The sequence below is a fragment of the Typopeltis vanoorti genome, chromosome 23 (assembly GCF_054136105.1).
Source record: "Typopeltis vanoorti isolate ZY-2024b chromosome 23, IOZ_Tvanoo_1.0, whole genome shotgun sequence".
Lineage (NCBI taxonomy): Eukaryota > Metazoa > Arthropoda > Arachnida > Uropygi > Thelyphonidae > Typopeltis > Typopeltis vanoorti.
In genome coordinates, this window is record NC_143571.1 from 26,647,199 (window position 1) to 26,667,978 (window position 20,780).

At 37.3% G+C, this 20,780-nt stretch overlaps 1 protein-coding gene across 1 annotated transcript in view; it reads left to right on the top strand.

The window, feature by feature from the left end:
• Window positions 1-20,780, top strand: part of Dera (deoxyribose-phosphate aldolase) — a 113,193-nt gene that overhangs the window by 35,320 nt on the left and 57,093 nt on the right. Inside the window, exon 4 of the mRNA XM_090412825.1 lies at window positions 19,676-19,906. Coding sequence (XP_090268951.1) covers window positions 19,676-19,906 — 231 coding nt within the window. The remainder of the gene's footprint in view (window positions 1-19,675; window positions 19,907-20,780) is intronic.

The window sequence follows — 20,780 nt, forward strand, 5'->3', positions numbered from 1 at the left end:
ATAATAATAGGAATAGAAGCAGTGGGGTACAGCATTTTTTGACAGGATAGGAAGGAAAAACACGATGGTGTAGTACTGCTTATGATAAGTGATGACTAATGTCCTCTCAGAGTGGAGGCTTTGGATAGTTGACACTAATGGTTTTGAAAGCATATAGTGTGAGGTGGTAGAGTTGGGCAAGACAGGATATTTAGTGGTGGGGGGGGGGTTTGCTACAAGCCAAGGAGCAGCAGATGTTTAGGCAGTTGAGCTTGGCAAGTGCAAAAAGAATGATTGTTATGGGAGATTTTAAGTACGGCAGTATAAATTGGGAAGAGGAAAATGCATGTAGCAATAAGGGAATTGAATTTCTAGAATTCTTGAGGGACAAATGTCTTAGGCAATATGCAATAGAAGGAACATGAGGCTCAAGAGTTTTGGATTTGGTCATAGCATCCATTCCATTCATGTGCCGTCTCCTATCTAGGAGGTTGACTACCATGATGTGACTCATGGTTAACTATGAGTGTAACGACACGTGGTGAGGCCCCTATCTCTTCCACATATTGTCATAAGTATTCATGTCTGTAATCCGTCTGTGTGTTCACGGGGCCGTTTGCCTGTGAAAAAATCCTCTACCGCCATATGAGACCGACTAACTCACCTTTAGTCGAAAGAGACCAGATAAAGGTTCCTCACGTCACTGATGGGAATCGAAGGTCATAGCATCAGAAGAGCTAATTATAACTGAGATGGTGTATCTTCCCCCAGATGGAGAGAATGACCATGTGGTTTTGATTTGGAAGATGAATAGACATGCAGGAGTATCAAAGGTAAGGAATGTATGTGGAATTATAAGGCAGGTGAGATTATAATAGTCTTAGATATGAACTTGGGGCAGTTCCATGGAGGGAGGAATTGGAAGGGTGAGATATCATTAGTGCTTGGGAAATTGTGAAAGAATATTTGTTAGCAGCAATAGTAAGCTGTATTCCACAAGTGAAGAAGTACGGACATAATTTGCTGTAAAGTGGATGACATACAATATCAAACAGGAACTGCAGGTGAAAAAGAGATTATGGAAGAGATATAAGGAGATGGGTAGAGAGCAGATGCATGAAGAATATAAGACTCAGGCCAGGAGAGTGATTAATATGATAAGGAATGGAAAACTGGAATCTAAGGAGGTTGGCTCTAAAATCCAAGGAAAATCCTAGGGAATTTTTTAGCTATGTGGCCAGTAGGAGGAGAAATGATTGTGGAAGAATGATATTGTGGGATAAAAATGGGAATAGAGTGATTGATGCAGAGGACATAGTGGAGTTGTTCATTGAATACTTTATTGGAGTATTTCATCCTGGAGAAGTAGGTTTTAATACGAGGGATAGTACAGGTTTAGAGGTGCAAGAGGAGAATGTGTTTCAAATACTGAGTATTATGGATGTCAATAAAGCTGTGGAACTGGGTGGAATTTTGCCATGTGTTTTGAGAGAATGTGCTAAAGAACTGACAGTTCTGTTGACCTAGCTTTTCAATGAAAGCCTTGCTATGGGAAAAGTATCCAAGGAATGAAAGGAAGGTAAGATAGTACCATTGCATAAGTGGTGTAGCAGACTGGAAGTACCAAATTATAAACCATTTTGTGTTTTATCAGTAATTGTTAAGATCTTGAAGAAATTAGTGAGGGACCATATACAGCATTGGGAAGATTAGGGTAATGTTATTTGTGAGAGTCAACATGGATTTGTTGAGTCGCTCTTGATTTAGTAACATGATTGCCTTTTATAATAACATGACAAGAGCGGTTGATGAGGGAAAGGCATATTCTGCTATTTTTTTTTTGGATTTTGCAAAGGCATTGGACAGGGTGGCACATGATAAGCTGATATTTAAGTTGCAGCACATGGGTTTAGATATCAGGTTAGTCAACTGGATTCAGGATTTGCTATCTGAGTGTTGTGCATGGTGGGTCAATATCAAGTTACATGTGGGATCCCACAGGGCTCAGTACTGGGACCTGTACTGTTTAATCTTTATATATCAATGACATTGTCAGTGGATTGCAAAGGGATATTCAGTTTTGCAGATGATGTGAAGCTAGGAAAGTTTATTAGTAATAGTGCAGATGTGGCAGCCTTGCAAGGGGATTTGAATAAACTGGACAGATGGGAAATGAATGGGGGGGTGTCAGTTTAATGCAGCAAAATGTGAAGTTTTGAAGTTTGGGATATATCGATATATCGATCCAGTTGGTACTAACCACATAGTAGTAAAAGCACTTAGCACTTGGAAGAAGTTTAATATTAGGCAAGCTATAATATTTATGAGTCATGGCAAGAAGTTACGGTTAGTAGAGTGAGGGTGTGTGGAAATATCTTCTGTCTTACTGTACAAATGACTTTTTTTTGCTTTGAAAATTGAGTTGATGATTTTATTGAAGAAATTAGTGTCATTGAAAAGGATCATAGCTTTGAAGATGTTGATTCCCCCCAATATAGGAGAATGGCTGGATTCATATTTACAGCCACTCACTGACATGGATCTTATAGAACTGGAGCAACAGTATGCCCACAACAAGAAAGAAGAAATTGTGACTGAAGGAGAGGAGTGTGTCTCAAAGGAAATTTTATTAAAGGAACTCGACCAGACGTTTCGAAATTTGGAAACTGTTAAACAACATATTATGGATTTAGATCTCAATGTGGAAAGAAGCATGTTAGCTTGCCAATCCCTAGAAAATGGAATTAGCTATTATCGTAAATTTTATGAAGAGAAAAAGAAGGCTACAACTGTTTAAATGATGCTTGATGGATATCTTTGTAGAAAGTAGCATATTCATTTTTCACTCATTTTGTAGTTCATTTCTTTAATACATAAACATTTTTAGCTTGCTTGCTTGCTTTTCATTATTATTTATATTTCTATCATACGCTTAAAATATTTTAAAGGCCTAAATAAGTCTTCTGATGAATGTTCCAAATCATCATGGATGAATTAGAATTTTTCCCATTGGTTTTTAACTTTTATATATGCTGTTTAGATATATACGGTACACTCGTTGCACAAATTAACTACATACATCGAGGTTTACCTGTATATGCAAGGATGTCTATATAAGTGAAGCGTTAAATATGAACAAGAATCTGAAAGTTGTTTAACTGGGTCATGCAGACAACAAGGGAGAGTATACACAAAAAAAAACAAAAAAAACATAGAGGTAGGTTATTATGTCTGTATACAAATGTCAGATGTATTGGCAACCAAGGGGTTAAGTTTGTTGCCTTAATGAATATGTTGTGGCCTCAGATTATTGCATTTGTGATACCTAGTTCTCAGAAGCAGATGTACTAACTGGTATTGTGTGTAAAGGATAGATCATTTTTAGGAAGCATAGACAAAATAAGAGAGGAGGGTTGCAGTGCTAATAATATCAGATTGAATCCAGTTAGGATAGATAGCTATGATTGCAATAACAGTAACAAACAGTAACAGTTTTCAAACCCACTTCCCATGTAACAGTGGGTTTGAAACTGCATAATCCAACATAATGAAATACATGTTGGGATAATGCCACAGACCAAGTGGATCAGCTAATAGTGATGATGACATGCATTGATAAATAAGCCTAATAGGTACTAAATGATTAATCATCATTGTGAATTTAATTATCCAAACATTGATGGGTAGCAGTGAAATCTCATAAGAAGAATAAAGTTGAATTTGTTCAGCCATTGTAGGACAACTTCCTTAAGTAGCAGCTGCAGCATGTGGCAGAAGGAACTTGAGATCAAAGAGTATCAGACCTGATTATAGTGTCAGAGCAAGAATCAGTAAAAGATGTGATTCTTCTGCCTCTAGTTGGTGACACTGATCATGCCATACTGACCTGGAAAGTAGCTATGTGCAGGGGTGGCTCGTGCATAGGCACTGGTGAACTGCAGCACCCCCAATTTTTCTCGATATATAAATATATTAATTAATTAATTTATATTTGCTTGTAATATTTAATTTTATCATCAACAATCCTATAAAATTCTCTTATTTTGTATAAAAAATAATAAAAAGTCATCTTGTAGCACTTAGAATGGTGAATGACACTAGCAGCACTGTGTTTACCACAGTGTCATATTGCTACACGTGCAAGCATATGCACTTCATAGTGAGATGCGAGCTATTAGTGTAATGCACCACTGCTGTCTGTCGTGCAGTTCCACTGTTGTTTATATGCAGTTTGTGCCAGTAGTAGAGTGTTCGTAGTGCTTATCGTGTTTGCTCTGCCTCTTTAAATATTTGGACATTACAATTAAAGGATTTAATTGTAATATCCAAAAAATTGTAAATCGATTCCATTAATTACAATTAAAGAAATGGATTTTATTTTTAAGTAATTTTGAATTATACTAAACTGTATAATTATTTTTTATTATTTATAAATATTATTTAAAAATAAAATATATTTTATTTTTAAATAATTTTGAATTATACCAAACCATATAATTTTATCAATAATAAACAATATTTTTTCATGTTTAATTTTTTTTTTAATTTTGACCATAATTTTGATATTTTAGCCAAATACATATACACTGTACTTACAGTGTGTATGTATATTTCAAAAGTTACAGCACTCCCACGATTTCAAGTCACGAGCCACCACTGGCTATGTGTATGAATTTATGTAGAAAAGGTTACATGCTAAACTACAAAGCAAGAAATTATGACCAAGCGAGGAAAATACTAGGTTTAATTCCATGATGTTGGTTGCTAGATGGGAAGGATATTGGCACTGTGTGGGAAGAATTTAAAAAAAAAATACATCAATGATGCAATATCAGAATGTGTCTGTCCCTAGAGTTCAGAAACAAGATGGGAGTGAAATGGATGTGTAATCATATTGTAATCTTTATTCCTGTGAGTGTTTTTATTTTGTAATTTGGCACATCCTAGTAATATTTCTCTGTATCTATTATTAATTAATCTTCTCTACTCTATTCTTACTTTTATTAGTTTATCTCCACTGCCTTTATCCTTTAATACTTTAACTTCCTATTCTTTATTAACTTTACTTTTAGTATTTTTCCTATACCAGGAGAACTCTGGAAATTTATTTAGATTAATCGACTGCACCACCAGTGCTCTCCTTGTGGTATAAGATATAATAATACTTCCGGTAGAGTTCACTCTGAAATTATCCTAAAGCCCTTCTTAATGTTAAACAGTCATGGCTATCATTAAATTCCTTTGCTCACAGGTTCGTGTTTATTTCGAAACAGTGCATTACATAAAGATCAGGCGGCACACTTTGGAAAAAAACAAACATATTTATTTACACTAAACTGTAATTTATACAACATCATACAATAGGGAAAGATTCTCTCCTCCTTCACTTTAAGCTTAAAACTTAGAGCAATTTAACATTTAGAAAATGCTCGGAGTCATGCAACATATTATATTTTACCACCATTCAAAAAAACCATCAGTCCATTACAATTCAAAGAATATCATGCTCTGTTACTTGTAATTAGTAATTCTAACTATACTGTAAACAAACTATTCTTAGACTAGTTATAACAACTCTTAAAGAAACTTATTAGCCCTTCTCAGACAGTTTCACATATCATAAGCAAACACAATGAAATTAATTCACATGTCTTCTTTAACTCTATTATGCACTCGTTCCTAGTTCCTTCTTAGGTTCCTTGGTCTTCTCTTCTGTTTCAGGTTTTTACTTCCATGCAGAGAGTCCATTGTCACCGTCTTCTCACTCGGAATGACTTGCAGGGCCTGGAGTACATTTTTCCTGATGTTTATGAATCAGCTGAAGGGTGTCCGATGATCGAAGCACTTAGCAGATTGTCCTATTGACAATGCATGCTGGTCCTGCTCCTCTTCTCCCTCGGTAGTTTCATGACTCCAGTGGCTGTCCCTCGCGACTTCAATGGGACCGACGAACATGGCAGATCGACTCCTTCTGAAGTTCTCTCCTCTCTTCCTTCCTTCCTTCCTTTTTTTCTGGTGTCGACTCCTTTCTTCATTCTTAGATGACTTTTATACAATTTTCTCAGATCTCTGGACGAAGGGTCAAGACCCCTGAACATTCCTGCGCAAACTGTCTTGACTTCATGTTAAAGCTCACTTTTAGTTCTCCCCGAATATGCACACTTAATCCTTTTCAAAGAGGTGGAACTATTTCAGAAGTATACTGCCCTTTTACCACTGACCTTGAAGGTGGTATCAGGCTGACTTTGAGCACATTAAATTTCACTTACACTATATACAGATTCCAACATCAATACAATGCTGATTTAAGGTTCAAGGGCAGTAAGGCATTGCCCTTGAACCTTACATTTTAGACATTTTCTGTTTTGTACAATCTTGCATGTTAATTCCTTGGGGTTAAATACATGGGCTTTTAAGATTATTTATAACATTAATACAAGGTTAGTTTAGTGTGTTTATGAGATGTGACCTCTGTAAAGGTCGATGCAAGAAAAAGGAAAATTTCTACTGCATCGAATTTTACAATATTAAGGAAAAGATGATGTGGAAGGAATACCATGTGCATGCATAAGGATGATATCAGTTATGAAAATTATTAGGAGTAGGCCAGAAGCATTACAAATATTGTATGGAAAGCTAGTGTGAGTCTTAAAAGATATTGGCTCTGCAAGCTAAAAACAACCCAGAAGAATTCTATTGTTATGTTGCAAGTAACAGAAAGAATGAATATGAAAGAACTCTTGTCATTGCAGATGGCAGATGCAGAAGAGATTGTTCAACTAATGAGGGCACATTTTGCTAAAAGCTGTCAACATGATATATGTAACACAGAGCTCAAAGCTACCTTTCCATTGAAAGAAGAAACTCATGTGGAGGAAGTGGTACTAGAACTGTTGCATAAACTGAATAAAAATTCGTACAGTGATGGGATATCAGCACAGATGCTGAAAGAATATTCAGCCAAACTTGCTGAATACTCTTTTAGCATCTTTTGACCTGGTTATGTAATTTGATCATATAACCATGAACGTTTATATAAAGAAAGTGCTGAAGCCAACTTCAAAGACCAAATCTAAACCATAATGACGTTCTTGCTATTCCTAAAGCATGGGAAATTGTCATACAAAATTGTGTAAAATAATTTTTTTATATATGTTATCTTATTTTAATGTTTTTTTCTTCCTCCATTTTAATTTAATTCTATAACACGCTACTGCATGCATCCACTATCCACTATCACCCCCAAATCTCTTATTACCTCCACCTCCAACAATATATCCTCATCAAGCATAAATTCTACATCACATCTTTGTTTTCCAAATTTTAAAACCTTACATTTTGCAATATTGAACTCATATCTTCATTCCTGTGCCTAATCACTCAATTTCTTCAAGTCTTCTTGTAAGGCCATAACATCTTCTCTACTCTTCATGGTTCATCCCAACTTTGCATCATCTTCAAACAACTGAATATCTCCATCCAAATCTTCACCAATATCATTAATATACAAGTCAAACAGCAATGGCTCTAAAACAGACACATCAGGCACACCACTAGTAACTTTCCTTTTCCTGGATATCACTTCCCCATTCCTGATACCTATCAGATAGCCAGTCTCCAATCCAATTCACCAATCTAATATCCAATCCCATCCACTCCAGTTTGGCTATCAACTTATCATGCAATAACCTATCAAAAGCCTTTGCAAAATCTAAGAATATTACTGTGTATCCTTCTCCTCTGTCCATGGAAGCAGTCACCTTATTATAATAAGTAAGTAGATTACTAAAACATGACCTCCCTTTAGCAAATCCATGCTATCCATCAAAGATAATACCATTGTTGTCAACCCAATTCTGGTTGACAACAATGGTATTATCTTGTTTCGTGCCGAAACAAGCTTGCGTTTAGTCACGTGACACTATGGCACATCAGCCCGTATACGCCATCTATCAACCTCTTTTGTTAATACAGACAGCAACATTTCTTTATTCCACAGAAATTAATATTGTGATGAGTGGTTTTGCGACAGTAAAATTAGTCTTATTACTTATTGAACAGCTCTCGTACTAGATAGTTTTTGAAAATCCCCCCAAAGCTCCATTGATCTCTTTTCCAGCTAACGCCTCATTCTATGCTATACCTGCAAGCTGTCTCCTGAGCTCTTCATAATCACCCCCCCTTCCCCCCCTTGTAATTCCACATATACCCTTTTCTTACAGAGGTCCTCACACTGCTGGCAACCATCCAGATTATCACCTCAGGGTCACTCTCACCATTTGGTGGGTGATTTGACACCTCATTTATATCCTCTGATGAGATACCAAACCCAAGAGCCCAATCCTCATGTGCCCTCTGTTACATACTGTCTGAGGTAGTTAACCCTCAAAAACTCAAGAAACTCATTTTCTTTGCTTCCAGTTGCTCTCTTATCATTCCAGGCTATATTGCCATAATTAAAATCACCTATAATGATTACTCTTTTCTTATTTGCATGGCTAATTTGATAATGCCTTTCATTATCACCTACCATCCATTATCACTATCTACCATATTAAATATCACTGTATTCCTTTTGCACTTTTCATAGTATTTCTCATAACCCAGTATTTGTATTTTACATTTTTCATAAATTTTCTTAACTATGTTGATAATTTTACATGGCATGCCATAAATGACATTAATTTTCATATTGCTTCCCTCTCAAATATCTATCAAAAGCTTTTTCGAAACCTAAAAAGTTGATATAAAGATTTGACTGCCATTGTGTTCACTGTTCTGTTATTATTATGAGTGTTGCTATTTGATCTGTACATGATTTGTTGGCTCTAAATTCTGCTTGTGTTTCTCTTAGCTTTTGGTCTTTTTTTTTTTAATTTGCTCTAATATTATTCTTGTTAGTATTTTGCTTGTATTTAATAAAGATTAAATACAAGCAAAGTTGCCCCTCCAGTTACTGCAGTCAATTAAATCTCCTTTTTTGATATTTTGATTAATAATCCAATATTCATCTGGCCAAGCCTTCAAGCGCCAAGCATTGCTACGAGAACAAATAGTTGCCACTCGCTTTCTCCTAGCTAATGCTAACTTAGCTATTCAGGCGCTTGAAGGAGAGCTTTCCAGCATATTAAATCATGAGCTTTGGTCAATTTTATATGACATCTCATGCACTGCAGCAGATAAAGAATTCTAGAAAATATGCGGTCAACATATCAAGAAATTTGAGAAATTAAAAAAGAACTCCACCTCTGAACCAAAACTTCCTACCAACATGGTAGTCAACCTTTCTTCAGTTACTCTGAAGCCTGAAGCACTCAACGCGCTTTCACGTGGCCACAACTTTGGCATTACTCCCAAGAAAATACTGGCCGAGGATATAATGATCCAGATCGAACGCGGGATCCGCCACCTTCCAAACCACATTGCCAATAATATTAGACTGGATGTAGCTTGTGTTCTCTCCAAAGCAAGACCTCCAAAAACCATCATATCTAATAAGGAATATAAAGCTCTGCAGGAAATGAGGAAGAACAAAGAAATAATAATCACCAAAGCGGATAAAGGAAATGCCATCATAGTACTCAACCAAACGGACAACACAGGTAAGCTTAAGGCTCTATTATTAGATCGGACTACTTACCTTCCTATTGAATACAATCCCACCAACTCACAAATTAGAAAACTCCACAGGCTCCTTAAGAAGGTTACTTCTTGGCCTGTAGAAGTTACTAACAAATTAAAATCATACAACTCTATATCACCCCGATATATGGACTCTCAAAAATACATAAAGAAAATTTGCCATCACGTCCCATAGTGGATGGCATTGATTCCCCCACATACAAATTAGCTAAACATTTGGCCAAAGTGCTCACACACTATACTGGCAACACACCATCACACATAAAAAAACTCAGCTCGTTTCAAAGCCAGTATAAAAAACCTTACATTCCAACATACTGACATAATGGTCAGTTTTGACATCTCTTCCTTATTCACAAATGTCCCACTCAAAGAAACCTTAGAGCTAATCCAAGCTAAATATCCTCCTGATATCTCAGCCCTATTTCAGTTCACAATGAACTCAGGCTATTTCGTTTGGCAGGAAAAATTCTACAAACAAATAGAGGGGACAGCCATGGGTTCACCACTCTCCCCACCCTTGGCCAACTTCTTTATGGAGACCTTTGAAGAGAAAGCCTTAAACTCTGCCCCACAAAAATCAACCATATGGCTTCGCTATGTAGATGATGTGTTCGCTATTTGGCCACATGGCTCTGATACACTCCTCTTTTTCTTAACACACTTAAACAACCAACACCCTAGAATCAAGTTCACCCTGGAAAAAGAGGAAAACAACAGCCTCCCTTTCCTAGACACACACTAGTCACCCACCAGCCTGATGGAATCTTAGTTTTCTCAGTTTATAGAAAACCCACCCATACAGGCAGATACATTCACCAACAATCCCACCATCCCCCCTCAAAACAATATGGAGTTGTTAAGACTCTATACAACAGGGCTAAACTAATCTGTTCAAATGACAATGCCCTAACCAATGAACTAAATCACATCCTCAACACTTTCTCAGCCAATGGCTACCCCCCCCCCCAAAAAAAAAATCCAAAAAATATTGAAACCAGTAAACCACAACCTCTCCTCCCCTTCACAACAAGGATTACTCTAAATCCATCACCATTCCCCTACATCCGAGGCACCTCAGAAAAAATTACCAAAATCTTAAAAAAAATATGACTTGACCTCTTGTTACAGACCATATAGAAAATTGGCATCCCTTATCTGCTCCACTAAAGACCAACCACTCCCCTCAGACCTACCTGGTGTATACCAGGTCCCTTGCAGCTGTAAGTTGTCCTACTTTGGCCAAACAGGCAGGACTGCGAATATCAGAATTTCGGAACACAAGGACTACATCCGGTTTCACCAATATAGCCACTCTGGTCTTGCAGACCATGAGTGGCTATATTGGTGAACTGGATACACGCCACAGAATATGGTGGAAGAAAGCCACAATAATACACCGTAGCAAATTCAAATATGAAAGACTATTCATGGAATCAACCTCAGCCCTAAGAAACATGCCAAACCTCAACAAGTTTGGTTGCATGAGACTGCCCGAAATTTGGGAGGCTTACATCAATAGACCTTCAGTCCAACGACCAAGAATACCTACAATAGCCCACTAGGGGACACCATCAGGACTTTTAGGAAAACCATAGCTACCTCGCTTCATTCTCATTTATTGTGTTTAGTGCCTGTATGCACCTATCTTTATTGTAAGTTCCTTTTGAAGATGGCAACATGATGTTGCCAAAATATCGGAAATATATTAAAGTTTATTTTAATGTATATTCTATTGTACGTTGTAATTTCCTTAAGTCATTTAGTAAGCATGCATAACCAATGTCTAAGCCTTTCTATGAGAATTAAAGATTTCCTTATACCAAATTTTACTTTTGTTAATGGAAAGCATGTCAATGCCATAACGTTGTAGCAATTTTAGAGTTAAGAATGTTGTAGTATTTAGGAACAATCTCAGCTTTTGGACCTTTATAATCATTTGCTTCAAACAGGGGAAAATGGAAACCAAGGTAGTGCTGGAGAAGGTCAGCATATGTGTGATTGGTCTGCAACATTTTATGGATTTTTGAAGCTTCATAATTTATATATTAAGACTGGAAGCCCAAAGCTTGCATGCTTCTTTGATAATTGAAGAATTTCTGTTAACTTCTTGGTATTGGCTGGAACAAAAAAAAAAAATGCTCAAGTTTACTATATAATTGCTTTTTTCCAGCTTCTGTAATGTCTATAATATTTATGATGTACAACTGAGCAGGGAAGATTATGGATTTAAGTACTATGGCTTTAGAAGAAAAGTGGCTCAATTTTCTAGTCTTCTAAAGTTTTAGTGTTTTTGTATATAAGTTCTTGAACTGGTAATATTGGGTAAGTGGAGAAAAAAATTCCCAACTATATTGAGGAGTTCTCTCTTAAGGCTTAGTCCAAAAGGAATGCCTTTGCAAGATCCCACTTTTCAAAAAGTTTTAATTTTGTCTTGTCTGCATTAGCAGTTAATCCACTAATCTTGCTGAATTTTTCCAAAATACCAAAAAAGATGTATATATGGAATCATTATCCATCATAGTGTTTACTACATCATCAGCATATGCTAATACCTTATTTTCCTTCATAGTTGAAGGAACTGTTATTCCTTGCACAACATGTGTATTGTTGACTTCCTGCAAGAAAGGTTCAGTAACTAATGCAAAGAGTAATGGACTAAGAGGGCAACCTTACTTAACTCCTTTTTTTGAATTTTGACTAGGTCTGATAGGAACCCATTAAATAAGAGGCTGGTAGTTGAATTGGCATAGATTCCTTTAATAATGGATAGCAGCTTTTTACCCACACCAATATGCTGGACAATGTGGAACAGAAAATGAATGTAATGGCATAGAATGTAATGTATACTCTATTTTCAGAGAAGATTCCATGAAGCAAATGAGTATTAGAAAAACTATGAAAAATGGTAAGAATACTGAGAATGATAGAGTGAATGTGGTTTTGACATGGAGTGGACTTATTGGATAGCATGTTAATGGAACACTTCAAGTTATTTCATAAAGTACTTAAATTAAAACATTAATATGAATATAGTGAAGGATAGCCTAAAGGTTTAAGAAGCATCATGAAATTTCTATCCATAAAGTGAGCAGCGAAAAATGATACGCAAACCACGGAGGCAATAATGAGTATGTGGACAAATTTGCTAAACTTATAGTTGACAAAAACACCTCAGTTTTGATGTGATCATCAAGATCAATATAATATAATGAAGTTTCATCAGCATTATACATGTGATGCTGATAAAACTTCATTATATTGTCAAGGCATACCATGAAGGACATTAACAGCAGAGGATGAAGAAGGACCTACAGGATTCAGACACATTCTAATGACAGAGTTACTATTCTAGGGTGCTCAAACACAGTATTGCTCAAACAAACATTATGAAAAAATTTATTCCATAATACACTGCATAAATAGAAATGGCTGGATTATCAGTGAAGTTAATTATTATTATTATTTAAGCCTCCAAGGAGTCAAAAGATTCATCACGGGAGGTCCTTCCTAGGAAACACAAGTCTATCCAGACTCATCGTGGGGGGGGCGTCCCTCCTAGGAAACACAAAGTCTATCATACCACTCCTTAAACTTATTGACCGTTCTCGCTCTCACCACTCTATCAGGCAATGCATTCCACAGTTCAATCACCCTCCACACAAAGCAACCACTCCTCACCCTCTTGCTCAGTTTCCTTTCGTAACTTCCAGGAATGGCCCCTTGTCATCACTCCTTCCCACTGTTCAACCAAGCGAAAGAACTTCCCAGTGTCAACCCTGTAACAACATCTCAATGGTTTAAAAGTCTCAATCATATCACCACTCCTTCTATCCATCAAACTCTACAGTCCACATTCCCTCAGCCAATCCTCATAACTAACATTGTACAGTCCTGAAACTGTCTTTGTTATTTGCCTTTGTACCCTTTCCACAGTTAATTTATCCCCTTCAAATCCTGGGGACCAAATCTGAGAACAATAGTCTAAGTGTGGTCTGATCAGGGTCTTGGAGTGGAATGATAACTCTTTTATCTCTGCAGGTCAGCGGCCTTCTCATTATTGCAGCAATCCTCTGTTACCTTCACCACCTTTGCAATATGTCCCCTAAATTTCAGGTTTCTATCAGTCATCAACCCCAGATCTCTTGTCTCCCCCTACTTCCTCCATTAGAGCATGCACGTCCCATTGATGTGTCCCAAACCTCAAGACCGTACATTTTGCTGCATTAAACCGAACCCCCATTCATTTGCCCATCTGTCTAACTTATTCAAATCCTCCTGCAGGACTACCACATCTGCACCATTACTTATAACCCTTCCCAGCTTCACATCATCTGCAGACAACTGAATATTCCCCTGCAATCCACTGACAATTTCATTGATATAAAGGTTAAACAATATAGGTCCCAGTATTGAGCCCTGTGGGATCCCACTTGTAACCCTTTGCCTCCCTTGAAACTGCCCCACCATACACAACTCTCTGATACCTATCGGACAGCCAATCTTGAATCCAGTTGACCCCAACCTGACATCCAAACGCATGTGCTGCAACTTAAATATCAGCTTATCATGTGGAACCCTCGTCTGCGCGGTTAGCCTAGTGGCTGTGCACTTCGCAACCATATGCCTGGGGAAGGAGTGTCCTAGGGTCAATTCCCATTGGAGACGTGAGGAGCTTAAGGATCTTCCTCAGCCATAGCCAAGTTAGCTGGTCTTGGGCTTGGACAGCAGGGTTTTTTCTGCCAGTTTATCTGGGTTTTTCATCCTGCAAGCAAGCAAACCGACCCTATGAACACACAGGGATTACAGCCAGGAATACTTAGAGGCATAGGGGTGACCATCCTATTTTTGTACTTCGGTTATGAAATCCAAGCATGCTTGGAAGATTGTGGACCTTAAAGGTCTGTTAAAGCCATTGGGAAAAGATGTGGAACCCTCAAATGCCTTTGCTAAATCCAAGAAAATGGCAGTATATGCCTTTCCCTCATCTACTGCTCTTGTAACTTTATTATAAAAGGCTAGCATATTACTAAAACAAGAGCATCCCTTCACAAATCCATGTTGACTCTCACAGATAACATTACTCTCATCTGCCCAATGTTGTATATGATCCCTAACTAATTTCTCCAAGATCTTAACAACTACTGATGACACACAAACTGGCCTATAATTAGACACTTCTAGTTTGCTACCACCCTTATGCAATGGCACTATCCTATCTTCCTTCCATTCCTGGGCACCTTTCCTGCAGCCAGACTTTCATTGAAAAGCCAGGTCAAAGGAGCTATCAGTTCTTTAGCATATTCTCTCAGAACTTGTGGTGAAACACCATCCAGTCCCACAGCTTTACTGACATCCAGAGTACTCAGTATTTGAAACACGCTGCCTGCACCTCTAATCCTCGAACTTTATTGGTGTTCATTGAACAATTCCACTATGTCTACTGCATCAGTCACCTCTATTCCCATTTTTATCCCACAATGTTATTCTTCCACAATCATTTCTCCTCTTACTGGCCACATGGCTAAAAAATTCCCTAGGATTTTCTTTGGATCTTAGGGCAAATCTCTTCTCATATTCCACTTTTGCCTTCCTTAACATAGTAGTCACTATGTTAAGGAAGGCAAATTCATCCACCAAATTGTGTCCTCTTCTTCACTTGTGAAACACAGCTTACTATTGCTGCTAACAAATATTCCTTCACAATTTCCCAAGCACTAATGATAACCCGGCCTTCCAATTCCTCCCTCCATGAAACTTCCCCAAGTTGATGTCTAAGACTATTATAATCACCTGCCTTATAATTCCACATATGTTCCTGTCTCTTTGATACTCCTGCATGTCTATTCATCTTCCAAGTCAAAATCACATGGTCACTTCACTCTCTCCAACTGGTGGGAGAGATGTCATCTCAGTTATTATCATCTCTTCTGATGCTATGACCAAATGCAAAACTCTTGAACTTCTTGTTGCCTAAGACATTTGTCCCTCAAGAATTCTAGAAATTCCATTCCATTACTACATGCATCTTCCTTTCCCCAATTTATACTGCTGTTGGTTAAAATTTCCCATAACAATCATTCTTCTTGCACTTGCCAAGCTCAACTGTCTAAACATCTCCTAGTCCCCACGACCTGTGCTCCTTGGTTTGTAGCAACACTCCACTAAATATCCTATCTCTCCCTCACACCATATGCTTTCAAAATCATTAGTGCCACTGCCTTCTAAAGCCTCCACTCTTAGAGGACATAAGTCGTCACTTATCATAAGCAATACTCCACCACGACACTTTCCCCTTCCTATCCTGTCGAAAAATGCTGTACCCTGCTACTCTTATTCCTGTTATTATATTCTCTTTGTTCTACCATGTCTCAGTGATCCCATTAATCTTTGGCCAGGCTGATGCTATTCCTTTATTCCGGATACTCCTGGCATTAGTATGAAGCATAAAAATGCCACTATTTCTATACCCAGCATTATCCCCTCTAGACTCCACTGGGCTCAGTGTTACCTGATGTCGTCCCCCTTCTCCCAAGTATGCTTTCCCACAAGAAGCCACCCCCTGCTTGGGCATTCTAGTTTCTCTGCATTGACACACTGACTCATTCAGAACAGCAATCTCTCCAGATGCCTACATCGTTCCTCATTCAAATGCAAGCGATCTCTCGTATACAATTCCTCTCTGTCCTCAAATGCCCTCCAAGCATCCACATATTCCAATCCTCTCTTCTGACACATTCTAGCTATTATGTTATTCAATATTACTGCTCTTCTGCTCAGCTCTTCACTATCTTACCTCTCTGTGTCTTCTTTCATACTACCTCAAGCAAGAATCTCATATCTCTTGCTGCCCAATTTACATTACCTCTCAAGTCACATGTTTCTACCATCACAATCGTCTCATCCACCCTTTCACCCTTCTTAACTGCCATAGCCACACTTTCTATCGTTCCTCCAGGCAAACACTCCTCACACATCCTATCTTGTACACCACGGATCACAAGTCCCCATACATTACACCTCTTACCACCCTGTTCCTCAATTGCTCCCATTCATCTCTCACTCTCTCTCTCTCTCCTCTAAAACTTTCTCTCTGTGTTCTCTACTTACCTTCCTGACATCACTCTATCCCTGGTTACAGTACCCCCTCGCATTCTTCTCATTCCCTCTCTCCTACTGTTTCCATTCTCTCCTCTTCTATCATTCCCATAACTCTCTCTCATTCCCTCTCTTCCAGTTATCCTATTCTCTCCTCTTCTATCATTCCCATATCTCTCTCTCATTCCCTCTCTTCCAGTTATCCTATTCTCTCCTCTTCTATCATTCCCATAACTCTCTCTCATTCCCTCTCTTCCAGTTATCATATTCTCTCCTCTTCTATCATTCCCATAACTCTCTCTCATTCCCTCTCTTCCACTGTTTTTATTCTCTCCTCTTCTATCATTCCCATATCTCTCTCTCTCATTCCCTCTCTTCCAGTTATCCTATTCTCTCCTCTTTTGTCATTCCCATAACTCTCTCTCATTCCCTCTCTTCCACTGTTCCTATTCTACCATTCCTATATCTCTCTTATATAATGTTCCCATTCTCTCCTTTTCTATCATTTCCCCTCTTCTACTGTTTCTATACTCTCTACTATCATTCCCAAACCTCTGTTTCCTTCACTCTCTCCTACTGCTTCTATACTCTCCTCTTCTATCATTCTCAAACCTCTCTCTCATTCTTTCTCTCTCCTACTGCTTCTATTCTCTCCTCTTCTATCATTCCCAAAACTTCTCCTACTCTGATTCGCCTTGCATACATCTCTTCCATTCTCCTAATCTCATCTTTCATACTTTTCATCTTGTTCACAAAACATTTCACCTCCTCTTTCAGCTCATCTATCCCTCTCTGCAAGTTAGTCACTCTTACTTACCATTCATTTACCCAATCAAAACCATCTCTGTAAACTTCACAGTCATTCAAGCCTTCCATACTCCCGACTCTTATTTTCTCATTCAAACTTCGCTCATCATTCTCTCCTATCACACTACTTGTCTCCCAACATTCATTTCCCATCCCTGAAGCAACTAGGTCCATTATCGAAATATCTAATTCATTGATTTCCTCCCACTGTCTGCATTTTGCACATATCGCACTCCTCCTTCTCTCACCTGCCGCATATCCAACTCCCAGGAAACATACATGCCACAAATGCTGCATGCCACAAAGTCCTTTATTATGTTACATATAATAGAGTTCTTAAATGGTGGAGGACTTGGTGACATGCCATTTGTGTTTGCAGCTGTGTCCGCCATCATTCCTTACTGCCAAGTAACTACTAAATTAATCACTAAAAGTATATATGAACACTGTATCACAGATATATATATATATATATATATATATATAAATGCTAAATATAAACATATATATATAAATCTAACGCTATATTCAACTATACTAGGTAGTGAAAACTTCTCTTCCACCGCAAATGCTGCCGACTGTCACCTCGCCTTCTCGGTAACCCAAAAATAACACAATATATAACAACGAAACTCCAAAAAAGCAGAACCACTAAAGAACACTTGTGTTACTGAGAAAAAAATGCAGCACAATTCACAAAAGAATTTGCACTATACACTGTTTAAAAACACTTTTCCCTAACACAGCTCAAGTCACCCGCCACGTGCTTCAGCGACCCTAGCACTACCAAGTTATAGTTTGAAAAGTTCTTTTGTACCTGAAATCCAAGCACACTACACATCTGTAGGCTTGCTGGAAGATTGTAAAATTTTTCTTACTCTGGATAACTGTTCAGTTAACTACAGAGCCAAACATTTGTTTAAGAAAAATGCTGATATAGTGTATTTACCACCAATTTGTACATCTCTTATCCAAGACCAAGCAACATTGCATGCTATTAGTGTGCGACCACAGATGTGAGACCCCTTGACACTTCTGCACATGTCAGAAGAAGGCGAATCCATTCCATTAATAGGGTAATCAATGCGCTTCATGGGATGAGTGTTTAGTATTATACATCGGAAAATTAGCTTTTCTTTTATGAAAATTCTTGTTTTTAAAGTGGTAACTATTTCACTTGTACAACAGTTGGAAAATTTTACATATAAAGTATGTGATTTTGCATGTTGGTGGCAACTTCGTATATCACCTTATTCCTTTCTCCCCTTCAACATGAATTGACTCTTCTTGGCACATTGCCAGCCGAGGTTCTCATATCTGTGGTCAGACAGTTGAGTATCATTCACTTTCATGAAATCTTTGTAAATGTTGGAAAACCTGTAGTGACATTTAGAATTTAACATGAAAGAAGAATTTTCATTTCTTACTAGTGCCTGTGAGAAAGTAGAAGCATCAACACCAAAGAAATGCTGGCATAAGATGGAGTCTATCTTGAAGTTTAATAATTCTTCTGATGAAAATGTTGGCAATGACTTTATAGTATTTAATGAATTAAAGGAGCAAGAAGTTTCTTGGATATGAAAATATGGCAATGTGGATGAACATCGATAAAGAAATATCTATTGTTCATCACACTGACATTAAAATGATATTGCTCTGAATCTTGATAAAACAATGAAAGTGACAAAGGTGAAATAGATGTAGATGAAAGACTTACTATTGATAAGTTAATTGAGTTGACAATGAATCAATCAGAGGGCTAGAGCAAATACACCTTCATGAAAACCTGTTTACATTTATGCTGTGCTGTACTTATAAACTTGTATCATTTCTATCCATACTAATATGTATTTCATTAAATTGTTTAATTCACATTTACATTTAATATCTGCTTAATTAATAATCCTGCTTCATTGATATTAATAAGCAAGAGTATTTTGAATATGAAGGCTAATTTGCAAAACTGATCTTCTTAACATAAATTTTGTATTTCTTTCTTATATCAATATTGTTATCCTTGATGTAAAATGTAAATAAGAACTGGATAGCAAAAGACATGTGTCATGAACTTTATGTTCTCATGTCAATCTGAAACAATAGTGATCCTTATAATCTTGCTTTTCTAAACCTGCATCTTTTTCTTTTGCAGGAATTACTGTTGGAGCAGTTTGTGTATATCCAGCAAGAGTATCTGAATGTGTGAAAGCTTTGAAAATGCTGAAAATTGATATTCCTGTTGCTGCTGTAGCTGCAGGATTCCCAAGTGGCCAGTATTGCCTTAAGACCAGATTAGAGGAGATCAGAGATTCTGTGCAAAATGGGGCTTCTGAAATTGATATTGTTATTAATAGGTTTTATGCTCTAACTGGAAAATGGAAAGGTAGGCTAGTGATTTTTTTTATTCTTTTGTTTAGTTATCACCAAATACTAGTGTTTTTTTTTTTTGTTGCAACACAGTTGAATTTGATGGAGCAGTAACTATCTGATATCCAGAAGTCCATGCACATATGTCAATATACTGCGGTATAGTTTATGATAAAAGATAGAGACATAAGTTAGAAGACAAAAAGGGAAAAAAAAATCCATATACGTTTTTTAAGTGGATGCAGAAGTTTCAGTCATGTCTCATGACCATTCTCAATATAGATTTATGGCTAAACGATAAGTGGGTGGGCTAGATTTTCTCTTTTTAGCAATTTTTGTATTTTTTATTTATTTATTTCATAATCTATAGAGATTATGAAATAAATAAATACCATAGAGATTAAACATGGAACTTTTTCAAGTCATACCAGATCGATATAATAGGAGTGACTGAAACAAAAAAGGCAGAAAGTGGTGAGATCTTTCTGAGCAATAAATACAAAATGTTATATTCAGGCAATGACAATCAAGGAAAAGGAGCAGCAGCCATAGTATTAGGAATAAATATGAGGCTAATCTTCTTGAATGGTAGGCAGTATCAAGTAGAATGATGTGGGCAAATATCAGAATGGGGAATTGGACAATGAGACTTATTTGTGCCTATGGTCCCATAGAAGGTTCTACTAGGGTTGAAGTGGAGGAATTTTTTGAGGCTTTAGAGAAAGCAACTGACACAATGAAAAAGGAAAAGTTGGTCCTTGTTGAAGATCTAAATAGCAGAGTAGAAAATGATTGTCAGACATACAAAAATATTTTGGGAAAATTTGGAGAAAAGAGCAAAGCTAATAATAATGGCAAACACCTGTTGGATTTCTGCTCAGGACATGGAC